We start from the raw sequence: 26,368 nt of genomic DNA, 5'->3' as shown, positions 1-26,368 counted from the left end.
ACATCTAGTCCAACCCCCCTGCCAAGAGCAGGGTCACCTGCTCTGTTATCACAGATAACAGAGGACACACAGAGACAGAGTTATCACTTCACTTAAAAAAACTAAGCTGGTAAAGAATCACAGCACTCTTCAGCAGTTGGTTCAGCAGCAATTGGAAAAGCTCGCTTTACAATCTGCAGCATACTTTCTTCCTACTTTCATCTCACAGAAAGATGTGAAAAAGAGCTAGGCTATAAGATAAAAAAATCATACATGTTGTCTACTGTAGCTTCCATTATTTTCAATCAAATAACCTTTGAGATAAGTACATATTTGAAGTGAATATTTGAGAGCAGTAAACTGGACAGTAGACAGTATCTTCTTATAAAGCAGGCTGGTGAGGAACAAGAAACAGATACAGTCTATGACTTCACTTTGATAATTTGGGGCTAAGTGGTTTTGGGGGGATACATCTCGGCAAGAAAGAAAGTGAATGTGTGCCCTGCCAAATGGGTCTGACAGTTCTCCCTGGGCTGTGAAATTATTTTTTTCCTCATTTCTGCTATAAAGCAATTAGCACACTAGGAGAAAATGATAGCACTGACACAAGATAATATGCCACATTAACTGTTCCCATAAACCTTAATGGTAAGTAGGAGGGACAGAAGTAAAAAAATGTTATGCTCCTTATTGTAGCAAGGGCTGCGTATTTTTCAAAATTAACTTGGGTGTATTCATGTTTGGAAGCCAAACTTAAGACACCTGAAATAGGCTCCATTTTCATAAACCATTGAGCGCTCCTCTCTGAAAAACGATTAGAGTCCACCTACCTTCAGTGTCTCAAAGCCACCTAGGAAAATTCAGAACACTTCACTGAAATACACTAACTTGCCTTTCTTCAAAAGCTCCTTTTCAAAACCCTGGGAGAATATTGCTGATAGGGATAGCACTTTCTTTTTCATGCTTGGATTATGTGCCAGTATAGCAAAAGCCAGCTACCACTGCTGGCCTGAATGGATCAAGCAAGATACCAAGAAGGAGGATCTCTGCGTGTCTGTGTGTTCATTCATGCTCACAAAACTGAGGACACACAGATTTAAGAGACTGATTGACTTATTTCAGCTGTTTTCTCAAACAGTGATCAACAAGTTTCTCATCTGCCCTTTGTGATTTACGCTCTTTTGTGTATTTGTTCATGACACGCTGTTGAAGTAACTAAGAACCGATCTCTTAGGCTAAAGGCATCAAGTAAACTCTATTTTATTATGATGCTGCCACCTATAGTCTTTCTGAACACCACACTACCCCTGCAAAGTTTTGATTTTGATTTAAATTTATGAAAATTACATTGTTTATCATTTGACCCTCAACACTCCCACCCCCAAGAGAAACGTTAATAAAAGGTTTGGGGTTGACAATCTTTTGTCATCTTTTCTCTGTGACTTCCAGCCCCAAAGATCTTCCCGGTTTTGCCTGCTCTGATGTTCTCTGACAAAGACTTTGCTATCAGCAGGTCTGGGAAGAACAGACAACTCTGCGGTGAATGCTGACCAAACTAGCATGAGTGCTTACTTCCAAATAACAGAGAGCACGCCCAAACATACTACATGACCAGCCTACAGCGCAGAAGACAGGGATGGAAACCAAATCTAAAGTTTCTGTGAGGCCAAATGGAGAATTCTCACCAGCTACTCCTATACATACTTCATTTGTGTTCTACTTCTGTACACTAAGTACCACTAAGCAGTGACATTAATTTTTTTCCACTCTCAATGTTTTTCTGTACTATAATTTTTTTAAGCTAACATATCATTAAATAAAAAACTGATTTCTGATGAGATCAGATTTGTATGCCTTTTTGCTGCAGAGCAGCACACAAAGTGATGCAAATCCGCAATCTCTGCTGGAGTCTTACAAGCAGAGACCTAAGCCATATAGATGTTTGGCAAAACATTCCCAGCTATGAAACTGTCAACTCAGTGGTGATGCATTAAACACTATACCAACCCAGAAGGTCTGCAACTACAGAAGTTAGCAGTTCCTTCTTCTTCTAGGAGTGGAAGTGGTTAGAAGGACGGACAGCGTGTCTGTATCTCCTTAACCTCCAATTTGTCCAAGTACCTATATCTCTCCTCCGTCTTTCCATGGTCAGCTGATGGACTGAAGCCCCTTCTTCTGTCCAAACCCCTGTCCAGCTTCTGCAAAAAGCTTAGTGATACTGATTCTGGTATTAAGGAAAGATTGTCATGACTGTTAAAATTTCAGGAGTTACTAATTTTGATGGCATGCAGTGCCCTTTTATCTCCATATCTGAGTCCTACTTTAAGCTCCATGTTATATATATTGTATTTATAGCTTCTTTCTTCAGCTCTAGAATATTTTCCATTAAGAAGAAATCTAATCAAGTGTAGAATCAAATAAAACCCATAATTCTAAAATACAGACAGCCGATAGCATTGTATTAGACAATGAGTTAGAAGATGATGCTGTTCCTTTGTTATTCTATTTTTCTTTAAATAGCAGAGTTGCCGAAGCTGATGTGATAAAAGAAGAATGACACGGAAAAAGAGAAACTGGGTAATCTTCACATCTCAATTATCACTTTGCGATAAAAGGGGTAAAACTGCAACTTGCCTCTGCTGCCCAGTACATTCATGTGCTACAGATAAAAAAAAAAAAAGCACACTGAGTTTTTAGCTTTTCAGGGAGCCAATATTAAACAACAACATTCAAAATAAATTGACTTTTTTAAAAAATCAAACTCTCTTGCTGCTTAAAAAAGCAGACCTATTGTGTATTTTTATCCATAGACTATAATAAACTGTTTATGGGGACTTTAGTGTGCTGAAACACTTTTTATAACTTTGTGTGCTCTCAAGAGTTTATCTCCCTTGTAAATTCAGACTTGCACATCATACCTAAAACCATAACTCTATCCATAAAAGAAAAAGCTGTACCTCAGTACAGTCAAAACAATTTCCTTGGAGGATTCTTTTTAAGCTAATTCTGCCTTAGCTTAGCAACAGAAAGTGTTTTTTTCATAAGAAAAGTACTTTGTACACCTTGTAAGCATGTGGGTTTCCCATACTCCTGGAGCTGACCGATGAAGTCTGCTCTGAAGCAGCTGAGAGCACTGAGAACCGCAGGCCTGAGACTTCTGGGAAACAAAAGGCACAGGAAGAAATACCACAGAAATGTGTCCTGTTTTATCTCATTCTCTTCGAACATTGACACACAGGCTAAAAAACTGTTTGCCCTAAGTAAATACTCATGTAATTACACTTCACTAGGCTCTTTCAAGGTCATGAAGAGTCAATGGTGACAAATTGCTAAAAAATCCTAATGTCTCTCTTATACCTGTTTTGGCGCATGTTTCTCCAAGTCGTTGATTCAATTTTCCTCTTGAATTACTTCAAAAATTGTCAGAATTTAAGGCATCACCAATGTATACAGTGAAACTTGCGCCCAAGGTATGTTTCAAACATGCTCTACAAAGGGAGATACACCATCTGCTGTTTAAAGGGCTCCAAGACAGTTTTCTGTTAGTTAAATTCCTCCAACTACTGGATAAGTGACTCCTGCCAAGAGGAATTTTGTTGGCTCCAGAGGAGGCTACACAGAATATGGGCACCAGGAGCAGAAGGACTTGCAGGAGGTATGAACATAATAAAATGCTACCCTTGAAATCAAGGCAATGATTATTTAAGTCTCAGCTTCATTAAAAACAACGCTGCTGATTGTTTTTGCAGAAACATTTACTAATACATTTATGCTATACTCCCAGACTGCTGTCTGTATTTTCCCAGGTGCCAACAGACCCAATTGCTTGTTTTTGAGCTGCCAAGATATTTAGTTTCGGCCTGTTATAACTCATCAAACAGATGTAGGCATTTTACGCTCAGAATTCTACAAAGTACAATGTTCACACTTTATAGACACCAAAATTAAAGTACTCCAGAATTACTGTACTGATTGCATCATTCACTTTTATATTTAATTTTAAAGCCTTCCGTACTCCCTTACGTTGTTTTACACTTTGTTTTATCCACATCTACCTCCAAAACATTAACCTAATTTGACACTGAATTAGAATTTTTTTTCCATTAATGACTATATGAGATCACACACATTTAATGAGCCATCTTCACATGGGGTGATGGAGCGAAAGAGGCTGCAGTACTACACTGAGAAGGCTCTGGGGAAGGATGTATGCTACTCAAAAACATAACCTGAGAGGACTTGACCTTATCAAACCCAAAGCTGAAAGATGGAGAAACATCATTTTAAGGCAGTTCTGCTGACTTTAGGATGAGTAGCAACCCACAGAAATGCTTCAGTACAGATAAAGCCACCTTCCTTAAGGGGCAGTTTTGCCCACGAACTGACATTTCACTAAAAGAAAATGGGTAACGAAATGGTCTCCTTCCCTGGCCTTTTTGCATAGCCTCTCTCTTCTCTTTAATAATACAGAACCATAAATCTCTCAGTAGGAGAAGACCGTATATTTAATACCTCAGGTACATTACATTTTAGTGGTTTATGATTGAATTTCCATCTCTCCTGTGATTGTTAACTCTCTTTCAAAGTATGCAAAGCTGGGAAATTAAGTAGCTTTTTCTATGAGTGTGTTACAATCCTGGCATGTACAGCCTTCGTTCTGCTGCCTTCCAACAAAGATTTCCATGTTCAAATGGATGTTTTTTACTATTTTGGACTGATACAAACCAGACACATTCAGTTCATCAGCACCTACAGTCTCAGAAAGGCACTTCTAGGCATCTGAAAACATAAATTAAGTGCATATTGCTGGATATATACTACATTTCATGAGCCAAAGACAGAGCTTGCTGTTAAGAAGCAAGACCTCAGAGGGCGAGAGAACTGATGCACTCCAGCTGTGCAGGGCACAGGACAAGAGATCTTTGACACTAGTGAAAACAGACTTAGGAGACACCTTTTCTTTCTGCACAGCGAGTGCTCTGCAGGGTCCCTATCCACAGCATGGTTTAGTTATAGTGCCCCAGTCAGAGACTGGTTGTGGTGGCAATGTGCATCTGAAACCAAGAGTGGAATCGCCAGATGATCTACAAGGCAATGGCCATTTATTACGTTTTCACACAAACACAGGGAGAACTTGCCTCTGTGTCATTAGACATCGATGATTTCACTTTAGTCCTGCTGAATCCGAAATGTAGCTTTGCTACTGCAATAAATATTTGCCTAAGACATTTCCATACTGTAATCATATTTTCTGTTCCTTAGTAACAGTTCAGTGCTAGTCCCTGCTATTACAGAGCTCTTTCTTTCCTCCTCTTTGGTACTCTTCCGTCATGGCAATAAATACTGAATGTGCCAGCCAAGTAACTTACAGCTGTAAGTGTCCTGCACCAAGGGATAGCAGAGGATGTGCTATCCCTCTGATGATTAGAGGGCTGGAGCATCTGTGCTATGAGGACAGGCTGAGAGAGTTGGGGTTGTTCAGCCTGGAGAAGAGAAGGCTCCAGGGAGACCTTAGAGCAGCCTGCCAGTACCTAAAGGGGGCCTACAGGAGAGATGGGGAGGGACTCTTTATCAGTGAGCAGAGCAATAGGACGAGGGGTAACATTTTTTAACTGAAAGACTGTAGATTTAGATTAGGTATTAGGAAGAAATTCTTTACTGTGAGGGTGGTGAGACACTGGAACAGGTTGCCCAGGGAAGCTGTGGATGCCCCATCCCTGGAAGCATTCAAGGCCAGGCTGGATGGGGCTTTGAGCAGCCTGGTCTAGTGGGAGGTGTCCCTGCCCATGGCAGGGGGGTTGGAACTAGGTGATCTTTAAGGTCCCTTCAAACCCAAACCATTCCATGATTCTATGATGTCAGTACAGCTACAGGTCACATGTGAGCAGAGCCCTTTTCTCTGGAGAGCTCAGTGGAGGCAGAAGACACTCATATTCCTGCGCACTACCTTAGAAGCAACACTACTGCTGAAAGGTTACCGCCCAGGTTACTTTTTTTTTTTCCCCCCCCAAGAGAAGAATCAGACTACATATATCCACAAGGATACTTCATGCTAAAGAAAACATTTTTAATTAAAACCACAGTAGAAGTAAAGCTCACGAGGTCATTGTGAAAGCAAAGAAACAAGACCTTCTATTGTCAATAAACTCTGACGTCTGTACATAGACAAATTAATTACCCATCACTACAACTACAGAAAGCTCCTACTTCATCACCAGATCAAGCTAAATGCACCTGCTCCCTTCCCTTTAATGATAAGCCAACTCCTACCATGGAACTGCCTTCTTTCAATGATTAAAGAGCTACAAGGCAAGAGCCAGTAATAATGTTACATTTTTTCCTTCTGTAATCTAATCTTTGCCCTGTAGAAACTGCTGATGAGAGCTGACTTCCACTTAAAATTTACATAAAAACAATCCATATCATGTTGCATGGAAAAGGACCGGTGCCCCAGTGTTTATTGGCACGGCGATATGAGGAATGAGAAATTACTCCGATGCAAAAATGATATCCAGCCTTGCATCAGTATCAAACAGGCTTTGATGCACGGTTACTATTTTTGGAGGCTAATGATATGTGAGTGATAAAGCAAATGAACTTTTTAATGATGACAAATACAGGAGAATATACAGCGCTGAGTAGAGAACATGACACCCAACTGAAGAAAGATTTATGGGAGCTAATTATGGTATGTCAGATTTATAAGGGAAAAACAGCAGAAGAGGAAAAACTTCCGGAAGATCTTGCATGCATCAACCTGGAATAACAATTTCCTTTCAGACAAAGGATGTAACGTATAGCCCACCACACACTTCTAGCTGATATTTATAGTGCTTTGGTATTTGTATGTATATAAAGCCTAAGGCATGCATGATTTTATGCAAATAAATACAGTCAAACTATAGAACTGTAGAAAAAAAAATGTAGGTTTTAACTAGCATGAAAATATGGAAATAATTAGCACTTATAATGGTATTAAATATGTGCATTTTTTTCAGTTAATTGTGTGGCAAAACTGGCAGAATGATGTCTTCACAACTAAAATAAATTTAATTGCACTCTTACAGCTTTTTTAAATGAAGGGATTCTTATACAGTGACCTAAGATCAGTGGCAATCAAAATTCAATACACAAAACATACTATTGACAATAAAGTTTGTCAACAGAAGCTAATATGAGAAAAACTGACTCACATCATTTTGAATCTCATGTCCAAAAATATAATTAAGAGGGGAAGAAGTCACAATGTTCGAGGATAATTCCAGGCCATAGGATCAGTTAGCATTTTGCGAGATGCCTGAGGAATAGAGAGGGAAAGCCACAGCCTTTTGGGGTAAGAAAACATGCCTGCAAGCTGAACTCGTCCTTCTCTAGAGACATTCAAAACCCACCTGGGTTTTGACGCATTCCTGTGCAACCTGCTGTAGGTGACCCTGCTCTGGCAGGGGGGTTGCACCAGATGATCTCCAGAGGTCCCTTCCAACCCCTGCCATGCTGTGGTTCTGTGATTCCCGAACGGTGTGGAGCCGGTGGGAGCACAAGCCTGTTGACCTCCATCTTACTCACACCTTTGACAAACCCCAAAACGCCCATTGCGAAGGAAGCCTTTTTGTGTACCTGGAAACCACCAGCACCCGCGTCTTCCCACTGTGTGCCCTCACCCCTAAATTAAACGCTTGTGTGGATTCACATTGAGCGTTCCCCTTCACTATACTCTCAGAAAAAAAACAGGCTCCGGAAAACACAGCCGGGAACAGAGCCCCTCGCTGTCCCGGCGGCCGGGCGGGCACCGCCGCGGCGCCCAGCCTCCCCGCCCGCCCCCGACAGCGGCGGCCACGGCTCCACCTCGGCCCGGCGCCAGGCGAGAGGGAGCCCCGACGGGCTGAGGCGGGCGGCCAAACGCCGGCAGGCGGGCTGAGGCGAGGGCGGGCAGCGGGCTGAAGGGAAGCGAGACCCCGGCGGGCGCCCCCCTCTTTGGCCAAGCCCGCAGCCAAAGGGCCTGCAGGGATGGAGGCCGCCCCCCACAGCGTCCATCTTTGGGCACCTGCCGCCGCTTCCCGGAGGGTTTCCTCGCCTCCCAGTAAGGCGGGAGAGCGGCTCCGCGGAGACTTACTTACATGCTGCCTTCACTCACCTGGGGCCCGCCCGAGGAGGGTAGTCAGCAGCCCTCCGCCGCCGGCCGGGACACCGGCAGCCCGCAGGCGGCTGGAGAGCGGCGCCCGCGGCTGGCAGCGCCCGGGAGGCGGCGGGGAGTGAGTCAGGCGGCACCGGCCCATCCGAGGGCGCCGCGCCGGAGCCGCTGACCTACAGCCACCTGTACCGCAGCCCTGCCTCACTCCTTCTCCTCCCCCCTTCCCGGCGCTGCCCTGCCCGGCCCGGCCCGGTCGCCACCTGCGGCGCAGGACCCGCCCGCAGCCGCGGGGCCAAAGGCGAGGCGAAGGCGGCAGCGCTGCCCGGGGAGGGGGCGGGGTGCGCGGGGCAGGCCCCGGCTGGGACCCTGAGGTACAAGGGGGCTGAAGAGAAGAGAAGAGAAGCGAAGCAGGCTGGCAGCTGTGAAAGAGCTATTTCACCACCAGAGCTTTCTGCCTGGGGTTTGCCTTCCCCTGCCCTTAGTGGTTTGAGGTAGCAACTGGCCATCTCCAGGTACGGGGGTTTTTGTTTTTTTCTCAAGCGAGTTAAAGACTGTAGGAGCTGGTGGGGTAATTGTGGCATGTCGCTGCAGTCAGGAGGTACATCTGCTAAAAGCAGATCAGACCCAAATTTAAAAATCAGCCAAGGTTACCTTATGGCGGTATCGGAGTGAAAAGCTCTACCTGCAGTTGCTTGCAGCTGTGAATAGTTGTACATTTGGATATTCAAATAGTGTATTTGAAGCTTAGGTTCCGTGCAAGCGGTGAGGAAGGAAGGCTGGAGGAACTGGCCGGAAGAATTGACAAAAATAACATCAACGGAATGGTTTCCTACTTTGGCATCTATCTGTTTCAATAAATTTCTCTCCAGCTTGTGAGTTCTTGTTTCAGCACATAGTATCTTCGTCCCCGGTGTAAAGTCAGTGAGCCTGAGGACAGTTTTGCACAGAAAACACATGTGTTGCCTGAAAAAAAGGAAGAAATACCACACTACATTGTCTTGCAGTCCAAGGTAAAGGTGTTAGAATGAAAAATATTGTGGAGCTTGCTTGATTCTTACAGTAGTGGTAAGGGGAGCAGAAATGAAAATGGAAAACTGGTGCAGTCTGTCTCAGAATGAGAAATCATTTCAGCATTACTTCTCGAGCAGCCACTGTGGGCCAAAAAAGAAATACAGTTACAGGTTTTATTTCTGTTAAGTTATTCTGTTAAGTATAATATGTATTACTTATAAAATCTGTATGCTATTCTGGCAACAGTAATTTTATAAAATATGACTGTGCGCGTGAAGGACATACTGTTGTGTAAAGCAAATCTGAGAAGCACATTGTTCACCTGCTAGGTTGCACTGCAGTTCTTACAACAAAGAAGTTTTCTGTTTTGTGTACTCGATATAATTGCTTTGGGTGTAGGCTGCATTCAAGATAAAAAAATGTTTGTTCTTCTCCCACCTCAGGAAATAAAAGCTCTGAAAGTACCGTGTAGATGAGAAGCACAAGCTAGGAAACTTTAAGCTTGGACTTTTGCATCTGCTGAAATAAATTATTAAACTGCTTCATGGATTTTAATACAAGTCAAATGTGGGACAGCCTAGAGAAAAATCAAATTCCAATATATTGGGGAGTCAGGTCAAAAAAATCCATTGGATGGAAACATCACTTCAGGCCATGTCTTACATATAATGTTTTAATTATAAGCAAACTTTGTATTTTTTCAAAGCTTACTAGTAAAAATTCTGATCCTTGTCATGAAATAGGCATATATGTTTTGACATAGTCAATCCAAGTGAAGTCACAATAAAATTTTATCCATCTTATCAAGCTATTTTTCTTCTGTGCGTAAAGTGTCCAAAACATAAAACTAACTCTGAAATATCTTTCCACACGTTCAGATAACTGTGTATGTTAGTTAATACAACAGCTATGTATGATTCATTCATCTTTATTTCACATACTCCCTCTACTGGAAATTAATGTGAAGGTTCAGTGGATCAGAGGGAAGATCACTGAGAGTGCAAGATACATTAAAAACTTCCTGCTTCTTTTATTAAAAGATCACACTCCTTTACAGATGCTCCAGTCTGGATCAGTAAAGCAACTTGTATTCCTTGTTGCAAGGCTATTCATCCTGAAATCACAAAGACGTGGAAATAGGAGCTAATGCAAATTAACTACTTAAATATTCCATATATACTTACTTTATATGCATTCTATAGTATCATTTAAGATCTGCGAATATCAAAGTCATATTAAATAAATACACAAAAGCAAGCGAGTAACAGAGCAGCGAAAGTATATCTGATGCCGGTAGCCATGTGGTTCTCTAATACTCCACAGCCTATACAGATACCAACGGGATTAGGTGGTCTCAGAGGAAAGGAGGAGGATTAAATAAAAAACTCAGCTGTAGTACTGCCAAAGAGTACTCCACACCATGAGCGTTATTGCTGGTCAAAGACTAAACCCACTTGCTTTAACACTGACAGCAGAATCTTAACTCCGCTTACATGTTGCTGAAGTTCAAGCTTTCTTAGTGACTGAAAGGAAAAAAACCCTGTTTTTCTTTGAGTGGAAACAGCAGCATAAATCACACCCGACACGTGGTTACAAATGCTGCTGAAAGGTTGCTTGTGTAGATTTTACAAAAAGCAGTGAAATGCTTCTACCCAGCGACACATAATGAATTCTTCCTCCTTGGTGGGACTATACCCATAATGGACATACGTAGTAGCTCTAGTTTCTACTAGGAGGAAGAAAAAGAGACTAAGGAGGGAGGATACCAGAGGCACTGAATTCTTTCTTCTACAAACGCTGTAAACCAGTTATGCTCAAGTAAAATACCTTCTGCTGATTAATGGTGACAGTATGCATTGCCATGAGTAAGCAAAATCAGTTGGAAACAACTCAGTAACCGGTGGCTAGAAATTAGAAAAATATTGCTGCGGAAGGGCATGAATACCTTTTAAAATGCTATAGGATTCTTTCTACTACAGAAGAGATAATTTTAGATCATCACAGAGTAACTGAGAACAAGTTTAACACGCTCTTATTTCATATAAAAGCACAAATTGTATTTTCAGGTTTGCCTATGTAAAAATATTGTGGTAAAAGGCAATTTAAAAAAGTATAAAAATCGAGTATAGCATTGTTCACAGTTGCAAATAAGTGTCACAAATGCAAACAAATGATAAATAGATTTTTGGCGTATGTTTCTTTCCAACCAAAATACTGTAATGAAGCAACAAGAAAATCAGCCTACGATGAGTAACCCACATGATGAAGAAACAGATTCACAAAATGTGTAACACATTTCAGTTTGAGCATATTCAAGAGTACTTCCTGGGTTTGGAAAAAGTTAAGGCGTGTTACAGATTAGAGAGTTTGCAACCAAAAGTAAAGAACTCTAAATACTCTGAGCTCATTATCTATCTTTACTTAAGGATGAAGCAAAGCTTCCTATTCAGCAATGGTCTGAAGGCTTTTAGAATATACTACTGGAGCAGAACATACAATTCCCAACCAACAAACACTGTTAGAGTCCTCCTGGGCTATTACTACAGACATTGCCAACAAGCAGGCTTTTTGTTAAACTGGAAGGTTTTATTTGGAAACTTAAGCAAACTCAATTAATTCTTTCATTTTTTCTCTCTTTCAGTTTGTGACTTTGCATTAGGTCAGATGTATGGGAGTTGCCACTACAGTGATAATGCTTTCTGAATATACTCACTTGAATGATATTTTTTTTTTAACCTTGATAATTACATTGCGATCAATTGCTGTCAGAAGTCACTTGAAGTCTATGTCCCATCACCATGGACAAAAGTTCCTTTGGTCCCGTCCATGACCTGATGATCCCTTTGCAATTTGCCTGCAGAAAAACAAGGTTCTCATTTCCGTAGCATTTTCTACAGGAAGGCTAACCCTAATAATAAAGTCGTCTGCTTTATCAGAGTACTCTACAAAAAGCAAGTTTATTACATCTTGATATTTATAATCTCATATTCCCTTAATCCTCTCTACTTAAGAATTTTAAAGTCCAAATTTCTCAAGAATGAATCTTGCACTTTTACTTTGTAGGGAGCCCCTTGTTACTTCTTTGTGATCTTCTATGGAAAAGCCACCATTATTGCAACTAAGCAATTACATCTTAGGACATGGGCCTCTGCACAGTATATCCCACTCACAAAAAGAACTCAGTTTTATCTACTTTATCTACTCTCTTTTTTGTGATAATCTTCAAAAAAATCAGTATGATTGCAAAAGACCGAATCACTTTTTCATCTTCTGGGATGATGATATGATCATCTTCTCTCATCTGGGAAAAGCGTACAATATGCCTTTTAATAACTGCATAATAATGTGGACATGGTTAATATCGTTATGTCTGATCCTACAGTCTTTATTACTTGCTAGTAGTCCCATTAACACTGGTGATTGCTGAAATGACTTCTGTGGCTGTCCCCCAAATAAAGAACGAAGAATCAGGACCTACAAATTAAAATCAAGTCACCTGTGCTGAAAAATATTGTTACTCTTATGGAAGATAATCCTAGAATTTATGTTACAGGTATATATATATATTTTTTACATTATACATTGAAATACTTTTACGGGCTTTTTACCTGTTTTACCTATTCCTAAAAAGCAACATAGATTCATATCTACAGCTCATATCAACAGCTTTTAAAAGGCAGTTAGGAGCATTCATATGGGTTATACTGTCTTTAATCATTACTAAGAGATGAACGTTAATGTTTAGTAGTCAGGTTATCACAAAATTAATACGAAGGAACATACATGCAAGATGTACGTTTAAACATTATCATGACCAACGCGCCTTCGCTTTCAAAAATAAACTGGAGACCTTTTTAAAAATTCTTTTATGAAGATAGCAAGAAGGATGAATCTATGGAGAAAATGGATAATTTAATGAATTAAACAGGAATTACTCCTCTATTTCCAAATGCGGAAATACAGATTTGCCAGATGATTTATAGGAGAGAATTTTACATTTACTCTTGCATTTAAAGTGTGAGAATATAGAACATAGACAAATGTTATGACATAAAGTGCAGAAATTCTGAGCAAGTTTAAGTGCCAATAATTATCACCAAAGAGTACTCACTCATATTAAAGAACTCTAAGTAGAAAATTTGTGCAGTTTTAAGAAAACTCTTAGAAGTTGAACACACCTCCAGTATGTATGGAAACATACAAAAAAATCTCTGTCTTCATAGACGGATATCAAAACACTGGTATCTGCTGGCATTGCTATCTTATTTATATTAAGTCAGTCAGGTCTGAAGGGGAAAAAAAACCATCAAACTCTTCCTATTGTGAGATGGCACAGCATTCTCTCAAGCATAATACTCACATAGTTCAGCAAAAATACATCCAAAGCATAACACCTGAATATAGACACCTTTTCCCCCCAGTCAAGTTTTGTATTGTTCTTTTCTTTCCCTTTTTTTTTCAGTTATATCAATAACCTTTTAAAATTACACACACTTTTAAAATAAAAGCACTCTGTCAGTTACAGTTGATGGGACTTGTGGTTTTTTTCTGTTTACTTAGATGGGCCATCTCACACAATAATGCAAGAGCTGGGAGAGAAAGCTATCTAGACTGATTTCTTCCCACTGAACAACATTAAGAGTGATGAAAAACCTGTGCAAGCATTTGTGAAATAGATTCAATGAAATTTAGCATTTCAACAGGGAAAAAAATCATAATTAAATGAGCGTTAAACTTGAACTCTCCAGATGGTGCGCAGAGTCTTCACAAGCCATTGTGAATATAACATTATAAGTCCTTGAAACAAGAATTCCTAGAAAGAAAAAGAAATCTAATTTGTTTCATGTTCAGTGAATACAGCAATACTTTCTGATGTTTCCATGCGCAAAATTTTAAGGTTTTGATTCTGAAAGCACTTTGAGGAGGCTTCCCAGTCTCTTCAACAGTCAATCCAGGTCATTTGAAGGATTAGGTTTTATTGCACAAAAGTGCTATAATGTGCTTTGAAGTGAGAGGCAAGCTTTGGACTCCTATCACTTAAGAAAATCAGACAGAAAATGTCTTTCCCTCTAGGTCTGCAAGACAAACTACAAGGCACATCCTTTTCACTTTACTGAAACAGGGAGTCTGGTGCAATAAAGACAGAGAGAAAGATGGAATAAGAAAAAGTTACTGTCCAATTTACTTCTGATATCACATTCTCAATAAAATAAAAAGGTGCCCGACTGCCTCATCTCCCATCACGTCTGTCTGCTAAAATAGCACCAAAACACTGTAGAGGAAGAAGGGTAATTAATGGTGATTCCAGCACTGCTATCTCATTATACTCCATATACTGCAGAGTCAGACATTAGCTGGGGAAGAAGCCTCTCTACCAGTGAGTAGCTCTTTCTACAGTATCTTTTTCAATCCCTGGTAACTTGTCTTCAAGCAATTGAAAAATGACATTTCACCTCCTGGAGGACTATTTCGAGTCATATTCTGCTTTAAATCCACCAGGAACTTACACCTAGGTCATGTTCTGTTCAAAACATCTATTTCAAAAGCCTTAATACTGTGATTCTGCTGATGATTACACACAAATATTTGCATTAATATTCTTGTTTTTACTCTCATATTTTACATCATTTTTTCTTCTGAATTTTTCTGAATCTTTCTAGAGTTAGCTGGGAGGGAAATGGTTTCACCATTCATAAACATTTCAGACATTTCTACTATTCCACCTTTTTCTTGATACAAACCCCAAGTTTTACATAAAATTTATCAAGAACTTTAGTATTCTGGGCCTGAGAGTACTCATCCAGGCATAGGTAAATCAAATGTAAATCAATTATACAAGCAGACAGATCGAGGTTCAGATCTCTGCTCTCTCTCAGGAAAGCCTTATCAAACACTCATATCAAATTTTATTCATCACTGTATCGCTACACTACACAAACCTGATTAATTCTTTCCAGTTTAGCTTCTGAAACATAAAACAGGCTGCCAAAGTTTCAGTTTTTATTGCATAGGTTGGGGGTTTTTTTAATGAAAACAATACCAAATCATTTAGTAAAAATAAATAAGTAAGTAAGTAGGTCTGGAGCAACCCTAGTTCTTCCCACTTAGCCAAAAAAGTGTAACAAAGAGCTGGATGAGGAAAAAAGTTATGAATTGTATTAGTATCTGCCACACTCAAAAATGCAAAACAATTAAGCAGAAAAACAACTGAGTTCATTTGCACTCAAAAGCTACATTGATTTAATTGAGAAAGATTTAGCTTAAACCAGCTGAAGATTTTAAACAAACAAAGTATTTATACCTGGCTCACATATTTCCTTTTTAGTCCTTATTTAAACTCATTGTTCCCTAGGAATGTGCAAAAGCAGATCATGCCACATAAGGACAGCCAAGAGCGGAAAAAAAAAAAAAAAACCAAACCAAAAAAAACCCCACAAAACCCAGAAAGCAAACAAGAAAGGAGTTGAATTCATAATCTAGTTTGTAGAAGATTAGTCTTGATTTGGTATTTAGCCAGAAGTTTACTAATTAGAAAGGAATTCTATCACCCTGAAAAGGGAGTGATACAAATAGAAAAAGCACCATAATTATTAGTATCAGTGTTGTGACTACATGGATTGATCCCTTTTCTTTATACTGTATCAAAAATAGACGAAAGTGTTATGGTAATTAAATGTAAATTAAACTGTTCCAAATGATACAGTTCTTATTTCAACAAATTTAAGAGCTATGCTGTACTCAAGACTAAGGAGGAGTATACGCAGTTCTATCAGAGGAATGAAGACTCCCTGTACTTGCTATCAAATACTGGCAATAGCTACAACATCACTGGGTTGCACAGCTGTGATTTCCTACTGGAATTACTAAGGGCACCAGAACCAGCTCACTGACCCATGGAAACTTATTTTGTATTCTTAGGACCCATGTACCTACAGGAGCCTTTGATAACAAAAGATTAATCAAGTGCCAAAGGTAATAATCTCAGTTAACAAAGTATTAGCAAAATTCACCTTGGACGTACATAACCATCTCAAAAGCAAGAAATGATTTCCTGCAAGTCATGAACTGAGACTTTTTCCCCCTCAACTGGAATTTTTTTTTTAATGCATACTGCCATCAAGCTACCAAAAATGCACGATGCAACAAGCATGCAGCTACCAAATATGAAAATAAGGTGAGACTGAAACTGAACTGACAGGGGAGTAGCTGCGTATTGTGGAGGCTCCATTTCACTGATTGTTAAAAGGAAAGCTGGGCTTGCTCCTCCTCAGGGTTACAACTGTTTGAAGACTTTTAGAATGCATTGGTGTTTCTTGTAAAAAATGCATATATAGAGAGTAAAAGCTATTCTGAAAATTACTAGAAGAAGAAAGGCTGGATAGTTAAGAACTTTTATGTCGGAAAGAGGAAAATATTTACATCTACACCTGCACGAAGTGGTGGCAAGTCAAGCAGAGATTTTCTGTAGCATTATTTCTATTACTGTTTTAAGAATTTATGACTATAGCATCCCAGTGCAATTAGTTGCTATTAACCACATCATAGTTTTGATACAGCTCAATAAAACAAAACAAAAGGGGTATTATCAAAAGATTGTGGTCCTGAATATTCTTGTAACTTTTCTTGGAGCAATGTAATTCCATGAATTCAGTCAATATTTCAACAAAAAATATCAGGAGTTCATGCTATTACTTTATTTTTTTTCCCCTCAGTGTTTGGAACTTAAATGTTGTTGAACCACTTATCCTTCCAGGGACCAGTCCAGAGACCAATCAGGAGGTTGATGATGGGAATGTTCAGGTGATGATGTTCTTAACGTAGAGCTTAACTGATACGAGATTGTACGATTCTGGCATCGAAGCTCCTGTACAGCACGTTCCCTAAATAAACGTTATTTTACAGTGAGACTAAGCATTTTTCAAAAATCATCAAAATTATCTCATAGTCATGATTTTTTTTCTTTTTAAGATTGTTAGCTTTTTTATTTTAAAAGGAGACATGCTGTTCATCATATACTTCGCTGAAAGACAGATTAGTGACTCTTTTTTAATTACTCCCTTACTCAGATTTAGTTCTACATATCCATTGTCTTTATTTTCCATAAAAGACAGAAGCTAGCCATGGTTGCTGCGTGTTAAACTCTAAAAGTTGTAAAAATCTCTAGGGAGGAAAAGCTTAATTTTAAGGTTATTCCCAAGTCTGCAACATAAGGACAATCACTAAAATCAGTAATGACATTAATGTGAGACCAGTGTTGCTTGTGGTATTCTTGTGCTGTTTGAGTTGGCAAGGCCAGTGGACTAGAGTCTACCTGAAGTGCCCTGAAACCGATGGCTATTTAAAAGGTGCTGTCATTTTGACTGCAAGGGGTGGAGGCCTGGGTACTGGATCAATCCGTAATTCCTGCATCTGGGCGTACAGGGAGGAAGTACATGGGATTGGATAATACACTGGAAAATTGTGGGGGTACATACTCACCTGTGATCCTGGTTTCAGGATGCCAATTGTTTACATAAGGAGGATCTAGTCTATGTGTTGAACTGGAAAACTACTAGGAAGCATGGCTACAACAACCCCTGAGTTTCAATATATAACCCCTGTAAAACTTGGACAATGGTTCATTATAAATGAATGAGTGTATTGGGAGGATGGCACCGAGCCAGGCTGGAAAAAAGTACTCCAAGTGGCCCAAAACCTTGCAAATGGAGGTATAACCAGGACTGCCCGTGTGATATTGAACTGAAACTGACTCCAGCGTGACTTAGCCGTTACCACAGACCCACCTGTGGGGCAGAACACTGAAACAGATCACCAAAACCTGCAGGAGATGGATCAGATCCAGATCCACCAGCTCACAGATCTGAATCTACAGGCAAGAAAAGGGCTTGTTCTAGCAGCAGAAGCCCAGTGAGATGGTAACGATCTTCTACCTAGCTACCAACATCCCACAACCTTGTGCCTGAGGCGGTGTCATATGCACTGTAAAGACTATGGAACCAGACTTATCTACATTGACTGCTAGTCTTACTAGCATTACTGCTTTTAAGGACTTTACTATGTCTTTACTATGTCTTTAATGGTCAAGATGATGCTGGCAATGGTGGAAAGTCAGCTCTCACAGGTAACATCGCCCAGTAGAATACCAAGTTTGGGTGTGAATGTAGCAAAGCTGTGACCAACAGGGAAAAGTAACCATGGGCAAGTTTTTTATTTGGGAAGAGACTGTGGCAGAGAAAGGGAGGTACAAGGGCAGCAAAAAGGAGGGTCAGGAAACAGAAAGGGATAAAAAGATATGCAAGTCATGTGAGTGGCGTTGTCCAGGGGTGTCTGACAGTCAGTCCCTGTGCTTGGTCACCACAGCCAGAGCAGGACAATAAATCAAATCTGTTGTTTCCACATGAGTACAAACTGCTCCTGCAGTCAGGAGTGTGGGTGAGATAGGGAGGTGCTTTTTCTGAATGGTGAAGAAAAACCCAGACAGATTGATTAAGTCTCCTAGTATCACTGTGTTGGTGCTCATTCAAGGCCTGACAGCGTTGGCACTTCCACCTCCTAATTTCAGGCATTATTTCATTCTGTGTCAGGACAGTAAATCAATATGACTAGCTAAGTCAGTGTTAGGACAAGGATACCATCTACCCACTTGTTTAAACTGACAACAACAAAAAAACAGTCAGTACTGACATCTGCTGCTTCCATTATATACTATCATGATACCAACTTTAATGATAGTATTTTTCCTCTCTGGCTAATTTTCTGGTTTTCACTTGCCACTACCAGAAAAACAGATTGGCTGTAAGAAGACAACTTGGGGCTTTAATCCCTTTCCCTGGAAACAAGAGAGATAGATACCTGCTCTTGTAAAGCATGACTTTCTGAGGAAAAACATAAAAGAAATAAAATTCTTGTGACATTTGTGGGATATTGAAGGGACACTGTTTTGATTTTATGAAAAAAGCTCTGGCCTTTCAAAGACAGCTAAATCTAATGTCAGCCTCAGATTTTTATACAAGAGCATTTCAGTCTTTGCTATCTAAGATTTCTGCATATTGTTTTTGCAACTGACTTACAAATTGCATAATGGCACCTAGCTTTGTTCCACTGTTCCAAAACAATTCAGATAATTATGTTTGTAATTCTCTTGAAGTAGAAGAGAAATTCTCTTCAAGAATGAAAACTGTTGATCTTTGCCTCAGATAGGCTCACTCTAATATCCGTTCTGCTAACCATCTGTAAACTAAGTGTTGATATTATTGCAGCTATAAACCACCACATGAGCAACAAATTATCCTTAACTAAGAGAAGAGATTAAGTGTGGAGGCTGATTCAACTTTCTGCCAATGAACACTTCTAGAAGAAACACTTGCAGTCCCTACCAGGGAGCACCCATATGCCGTGAGATGGATGCCTGACACAGGGGGAGTAGAGAAACAACAGTCTGAAGAAGATCGAGTTTCTTTTAAACAAAAGTACCTCCTGTATTAGCATACAGTCTGGCTCATTCTATTCAGCTGAAGAAGCACAACTGATGCCACCTTTTAGACTGACTTGCACATCTGACCCAACCCAGTTTAGCAGTTTTTGCCATGAGTTCAGGGTAAAGGAGAATCCAATTTCAAACTGAAACATGCACTGAGACATTTAAGAAATCCATCTTTAAAAGACCTAACATCAGGTATAGAGATGTCCCCTCCAAAACCTTCATCCTTACCTATGGGAGAACAGAGTATCAACAACTACAATTAAAGAAGACATCTGATTCTCAAACCTGTGCTATAATCACATCACTCTGCTTCTTTTTGTCATCTCTTTTACATACCCAAAATAATGCCTGACATGGTCATAATGGTAATATTTTATCCTCAATACATCCATGAAATAGAGATGTACTGTTGTTTCACAGATAAGACTATTTAAGACACTGAGACTACGTAGATAAACTAACTCATGAAGCAGGCCAGGGACCACTCTCTGGTACTGTGGCCAAATCATATGAAACAGCTTGTATGTATTATTATATGCTCTTCCCACCAAAAAAAAAATAAATTACTTTGGCCATACTGATGTTTGGGGAACCATCCCTAGCACCTTCTGTGCCCCAAGCAGTATCTGGGAGAAGGCAGGCTGGTATAGGGCTAAAATCATTCCAGAGTGTGTACTAACAATTAAGCTGTATGGACAGGTAGACAGTTGTGTGGACCTCTCAAGCCAATGCTCTGACCTGGTTTAGGTCACTAGTACAAGCGTAGCCAAAAGGTAGCCCTTCATATCGCAGACCTAGTGGGCTATAAACCACTTGTCTAGCCAGCTAGTCACTGAATTCAGTGACATGAATAGCCTCCAAACACACAGATGTACAGCAGAGCAAAGCCAAACTTTGTTGTTTATCCTGGTGATTAGTCTAAGTCTTAGCACTATATTGCTTTTCAGCCCAATTAGATGCAGGAAGCGCAATACAAAAACATATACTTGCCTTTCAAAGCGCTCAGTCCCCAGCTGTCTTTTGGTGACATCCAGTTCCAACTCTAGCTGAGCTGCTCTATTTCTGAGCTGAGTAAAATCTTGACTTTGCATAGTGCTGTAAAGTCCATAAAGTTTAATTAGATATTAACTATAATCCTCCAAGTATGTTACCAAATACAATTATCCAAAATTAAAAGGGCAGCTATACCATGCCATTGAGATTAAGAACATTTTTTGGAGTAAAACATAACACTACCCAGAAAAGACTAATAGGATATAGCTGGGGAATCAGAAGCAGGTTTTTGGTATCTTCTGCTGGTAAAGAAACTGAGGTACATTGGCCATTTGAAAATGCATCTAGAGATAAAAACATTTGTGTGTATATACACTTCAGAAGAATGAAAAAACCTGCAATATTCTGCTGGTCATTTACTCACAGTTTATTTTCTCGTAAGGAAAGCTGTTGCTTGAGAAACTGAATTTCAGAGTCTTTTTCTTGCTTTGCTATCTGTGACTGAAATTCTCTCTCACGATTGTACGCAAGCAAAGATTCCAGGTTTTTCATAGATGCTCTTTCATTTACCAGTTGTTTTCTCAGCAGCTCTATTTCAGAATGGGATGACTCACACTTGCTCTGCAGCTAAACAAAGATTTTAAAGTTTTATCTATCTGTTATGGTAACTTTAAAAAAAAAAAAAGGCGAGAGAAAAAAAGAAAAAAGGAAGTCTGGGATGTAAACCCAAAATTTGCTCTCACTCCGCTGATGATTAGTGTTACATTTGCCTTCAGTAAAAATCCTGTGTCAGATTTATAAATTCACCCAATGTATATATCAGAATATAAATGTACTTGGTAGAAATGATAAAATGCTATGAAATATACAGATCAATGGGGATACAGACTGTAGACAGAATCATTAAAAAGAGGAGGGAAGTTCTACATTTCGTTGAGGCAAGAAACATCCTGTTTGCATGCAGTAAATGACATCTGGTGTAACAAACCAATATCTGGATCTCCAGCAGAGTGAGATTACACTTATTTTACTTAAAGAAGCATCAAGAATAAATCTGGGGGAAAGGGAACATTAATAAAATCCAAAATGAGATTAAGCATCTATGTATCTTGGAAGAACCTGAAAAGGGAACAATGGATGTACCCGAGACATAACTACACAAACAGAGGGGGGAAAAAAATCCAAACAACCCCCCCCCAAAAAAAACCCAAAACAAAACAAAACAACAAACCCAGAGATGATGAGTCAGGAAAATCCATATGGAGTCAGCTAGAGAGACATAAAAACCTGCCTGTTTTAATCTTAGTGTAAGCAAGCTAGATGCTATTTTTCTTCATCTTTTCATATAGAATCACAGAATCATAGGGTTGGAAGGGACCTCTGGAGATCATCTAGTCCAACCCCCCTGCCAGAGCAGGGTCACCTACAGCAGGTTGCACAGGAACACGTCCAGGCGGGTTTTGAACGTCTCCAGAGACGGAGACTCCACCACCTCTCTGGGCAGCCTCTTCCAGTGCTCTGCCACCCTCAGGGTAAAGAAGTTCCTCATGTTTAGGTGGAACTTCCTATGCTCAAGTTTGTGCCCATTACCTCTAGTCCTGTCACTGGGCACCACTGAAAAGAGCCTGGCCCCATCCTCCTGACACCCACCCTTTAAGTATTTATAAGTGTTGACAAGATCCCCCCTCAGCCATCTTTTTTCCAGACTGAAGAGACGCAAGTCCCTCAGTCTTTCTTCATAAGAGAGGTGTTCGAGTCCCCTCATCATCTTGGTAGCCCTTTGCTGTACCCTCTCCAGCAGTTCCCTGTCCCTCTTGAACCGGGGAGCCCAGAACTGGACACAGTACTCCAGGTGCGGCCTCACCAAGGCAGAGTAGAGGGGGAGGATGACCTCCCTCGACCTGCTGGCCACACTCTTCTTGATGCACCCCAGGATGCCATTGGCCTTCTTGGCCACAAGGGCACATTGTTGGCTCATGGTCATCCTGTTGTCCACCAGGACTCCCAGGTCTCTTTCCACCGAGCTGCTCTCCAGCAGGTCAGCCCCCAACCTGTACTGGTGCATGGGGTTATTCCTCCCCAGGTGCAGCACCCTACACTTGCCCTTGTTGAATTTCATAAGGTTCCTCTTTGCCCAGATCTCCCACCTGTCCAGGTCTCTCTGTACAGCAGCACAGCCTTCCGGTGTGTCAGCCACCCCCCCCAGCTTTGTGTCATCAGCAAACTTGCTGAGGGTGCACTCTGTCCCTTCATCCAGGTCATTGATGAATATATTGGACAGGACTGGGCCCAGTACTGACCCCTGGGGAACACCACTCGTCCCTGACCTCCAACTAGACTCTGTGCTCCTAATCACAACCCTCTGAGCTCTGTATGCATTTTAGTATGTCTAACAACCCTCTGAGCAAAATATGCATTTTAGTATGTCTAACTGAGTCCATTTGGGGTACTGCAAACACTTTTATCTGTATTTTACTCAAACCTAGTTTACATTAAGCATAATATTGCTCACCCAAAGGTCGTAGTAAATCTATGAACTGAGACATCTTACCAAACACCCCACCTCTCCAGCACATTCTTCAGCATTTTCAGAGGATAACCGTTTGTGTGTTAAAATCAGATACTGAGAGAACTAAGGTCACAGGCCAACAGGGAAAAAAGAAGAGGAAGGAAGAAGAAGAAAAAGACCACACACACAAAAGAAAAAAAAAGCTTTTTTCACTTTCCAAAGCAAAACTCAAATTACTTGGTTTTACCAAGCTAAAGTAAAAGATATCTTCCATCTGAAAGATCCAATTTTCTACTGTCAATCAAAAATCTAGTTCCTTTGCCTATAAACAGTTTTACTATTCTACTTTTGTATCTCAAAACAAAAGAATACTGAAAGCTGTAGACAGCATAAATTATAGGAAAATAAACAGTATTAGAAACACTGAAAGAACAATATTATTCAGCATCAGATTTAATTTCCACTTCTGAATATACATATACTGCAACCTAGTAATGCAGATTTCTGCATTGGAATACTATGATGTAAAATAAGAGCCCTATCTGAAAGTTATACATGGCTGATGAAAGACGACTGGTTGAAAGGTATGAAAAAGAAATAGTGAAAATTTCCCAACCTCAGACTTTTTTCCAACTCTCCAACTGAATTGCTGCATTTTTCTCTACTGAAACTGTTGCTACTTTCCACAGTCCCAGCAAGTCCCTTCACTGACAATCTCACAGAAGGATCCAGGAAGCTTAGTCATATTAGATCTCACAAAAGCTTCAGAGAAATGTCTTATGCTGGAAATCTTCCCTATCAAAAGCATCTTAGAGGATTCCACAAGCATACAAAAGACATCACACACATTTGGCTGGATCAAATACCCAACTGTCAAACAGCAGCTTTACCCATGGCATATGGAAATACCATAAAGGTCAAAAGAGAATGCTGGAAGCCTGTAAAGAACAAGACATTATCTCAGGTGGAGCAGAGAATGGACAGGACGGTGACAGAATCATACTGAAAATATCTGAATGATCCGTGTATGTATGAACAATTTTTCAGAGTTTATCCAAGCTGAGGTTTTAAAGATTCGCCTATCAAACATTAATTTTGTAGGTTTCGTAAAAATCAAGGTCAACAGAAATTTATTTTCAAGGGAAATTAAGGAGAGATTATTAAAGAGATATTGATACTTCCTAAAAGTCAAGCATATTTAAGTCCACGTCAAATTTCTTTACCAATAAACTACTCCAGCTATTCTGCTTACTTAATGACTAGATGTAAAATCCAAGACATTTTTCAAGAAAACAATCAGTAATTTTAATTCCTGACTCGTGAATATTCATAGTAAAACCTTGCAAAGCAGTGAGTTTTCACACAGTATACAGCACACACCCCTGAGGAATAAGCCCCTAAGGAATGCCAAATTAAATGTTTAAAAAATTGAAACACTAATCATCAACAGGGATTTCTTTGATCATTCTAGATCCCAAAGTAGATTTAGATCCCTTAAGTATAATGGTAACATAAACTTATTTTTCTAATATATTTCACATACCCTTTCCAACTTCTCTGCTGTGTAAGTTAACTGCTGATTTATTTAATTGTTCTTTGACTGCGTCTAGTTTAATGCAAAGTTTGTGTGTAGATGTGAGATTTGCAAGTATAGAGACTCTCTCGTGATGTATTTTTTGAAGCTCTCTGTTTTCACAAGAGACTTGCTTAAGGCAGAAGTCTGAGACTTGTATGCTGCTTTTGTTGTTACATATTACAGTAAAGGAATACCAGATAATCAAAACTCTACTGCAAAGAAAATTTAAAACTGCTTCCAAAATCATACAAAAGTATGTCCATGTAATTGTGGTGAATTTTAAGAGGCAGCAGTCATTTATTCTAGAATAAACTTTAAAGTTATTTCTTTAAATAACTCCCATATATAAAAAGTAGAAGAGAATAGTTCTTGCTTCTGACAACAAAATCAGCTACCGACATTTTAAACTTTATTCCTAGAATTCTACTCCTTCTGCAGAGCTAATAAGGTTCAAAATTCTGCCATGGGCTCCATTCCATTTTCAGATTAGACCCTCTTATTTTAACAATAAAATGTATTCTTGCCTGTAGATGATCAGTGAATGCTGAGATACCGTCACTCATGTTTATACTGCTGTCGCCCAGAAACTCAGGCACGACTAAGAGATGACAGAAGTCACACTAAAGAGAAGTCCACAAGCCAGCAGTGGCAGTTATGACTACAGGCATTCAGAATTTTTCATATTCTAAATTAACATAGCCTAGGTTTTCCCTTTTTGACAAATGCCTGTACTTTGCCCTGTGACACCTGACCTGTATTTCTGGTCACTTTTAACTACTTAATTTTCAGTAGATGGCAGAATGAGTCTGAGAGGTTGTTAGCAAAAGTAAAGGGAGAGATAAAGTACTGTGTCTTCTTTGAAGGATTTCTTCGGAATAGACCAAAAGAGATAACTGTGGGGGGAACATGTCACATTAATTCTAGCTCTGTCTTGCCTAAAAAAAGCACAAGGAACACAGGGCACTGCTAAGCATGTTAAGATTTTTTTAATAAAAACTTTTGTGTTTTAGATATGTGCCTTACACGTAACTGCCGTAAACCTGAATGCGATATCCATCTGGAATTCTGACTCAATTTGTTGACACAGTTTTCATGAAGAGGCCTGTTTATTGCGATACTTAATAGCAGGCGTGTGGGAAGGAATTAGCAGGATGAAATCTCTACTCATTTGAGGCTGGCTGGACAAACTAGGACCATGTACCAGTTTTATTATATTCAAAAAGTATCAAAATCTGCCACACAATCTTCCCGTGCTGTTTTGCTACTGTTATGTTCTCATTCATTTCCTGAATAGCAGCAGCTCAGTTCCTCCTGAGTGTCTAATGTGCACAGGTAGTCCTCAGTAGCCTGTGTGATACTCATGAAACAAAGATGATCTGCAACAAAAATGGTAACAACCCCCAAACCAGAAGATAAGTTTATATGTTCATAATGCATTTTAAAAGCCATGCATGTCTCTTTAAGTTCTTCAGATTTTCCGAGGGGGAAGAGGATCTCTGGGACACCTAAAGCAGTGGAAAGAAGGTTGAAAAGCTGGAAGCAAGAAAAACAGGGACAGGAACATAACAGGTGACAAAGCACTGGGTATGTATCAGGTATGCTGTGGGGTTGTGTGTGACATTATGCCTTCAGTCATTCCAAACACGAGAGCATTTTATAACTTTTTTCCTTGAAATATGCTATTAT

At 39.9% G+C, this 26,368-nt stretch overlaps 2 protein-coding genes across 3 annotated transcripts in view; both read right to left on the bottom strand.

The window, feature by feature from the left end:
- CRACDL (CRACD like) overlaps positions 1-8,813 on the bottom strand; it is a 65,362-nt gene extending 56,549 nt beyond the window's left edge. Inside the window, exon 1 of one of the 2 annotated variants that reach the window (XM_054213275.1) lies at positions 8,762-8,813. The gene's annotated coding sequence lies outside the window, so the exon portion shown is untranslated. Of the gene's footprint in view, positions 1-8,113; positions 8,338-8,761 lie in introns of those variants that run through there. The other variant, XM_054213193.1, reaches the window with a different exon arrangement.
- An 8,049-nt stretch (positions 8,814-16,862) lies between these two features.
- Positions 16,863-26,368, bottom strand: part of TSGA10 (testis specific 10) — a 30,160-nt gene continuing 20,654 nt past the window's right edge. Inside the window, 3 exon segments of the mRNA XM_054190863.1 lie at positions 16,863-17,001; positions 20,595-20,699; positions 21,022-21,224. Coding sequence (XP_054046838.1) covers positions 16,863-17,001; positions 20,595-20,699; positions 21,022-21,224 — 447 coding nt within the window.

This window comes from Rissa tridactyla, chromosome 1, assembly GCF_028500815.1.
Source record: "Rissa tridactyla isolate bRisTri1 chromosome 1, bRisTri1.patW.cur.20221130, whole genome shotgun sequence".
Lineage (NCBI taxonomy): Eukaryota > Metazoa > Chordata > Aves > Charadriiformes > Laridae > Rissa > Rissa tridactyla.
This window is presented reverse-complemented; position numbering and strand designations above follow the sequence as displayed.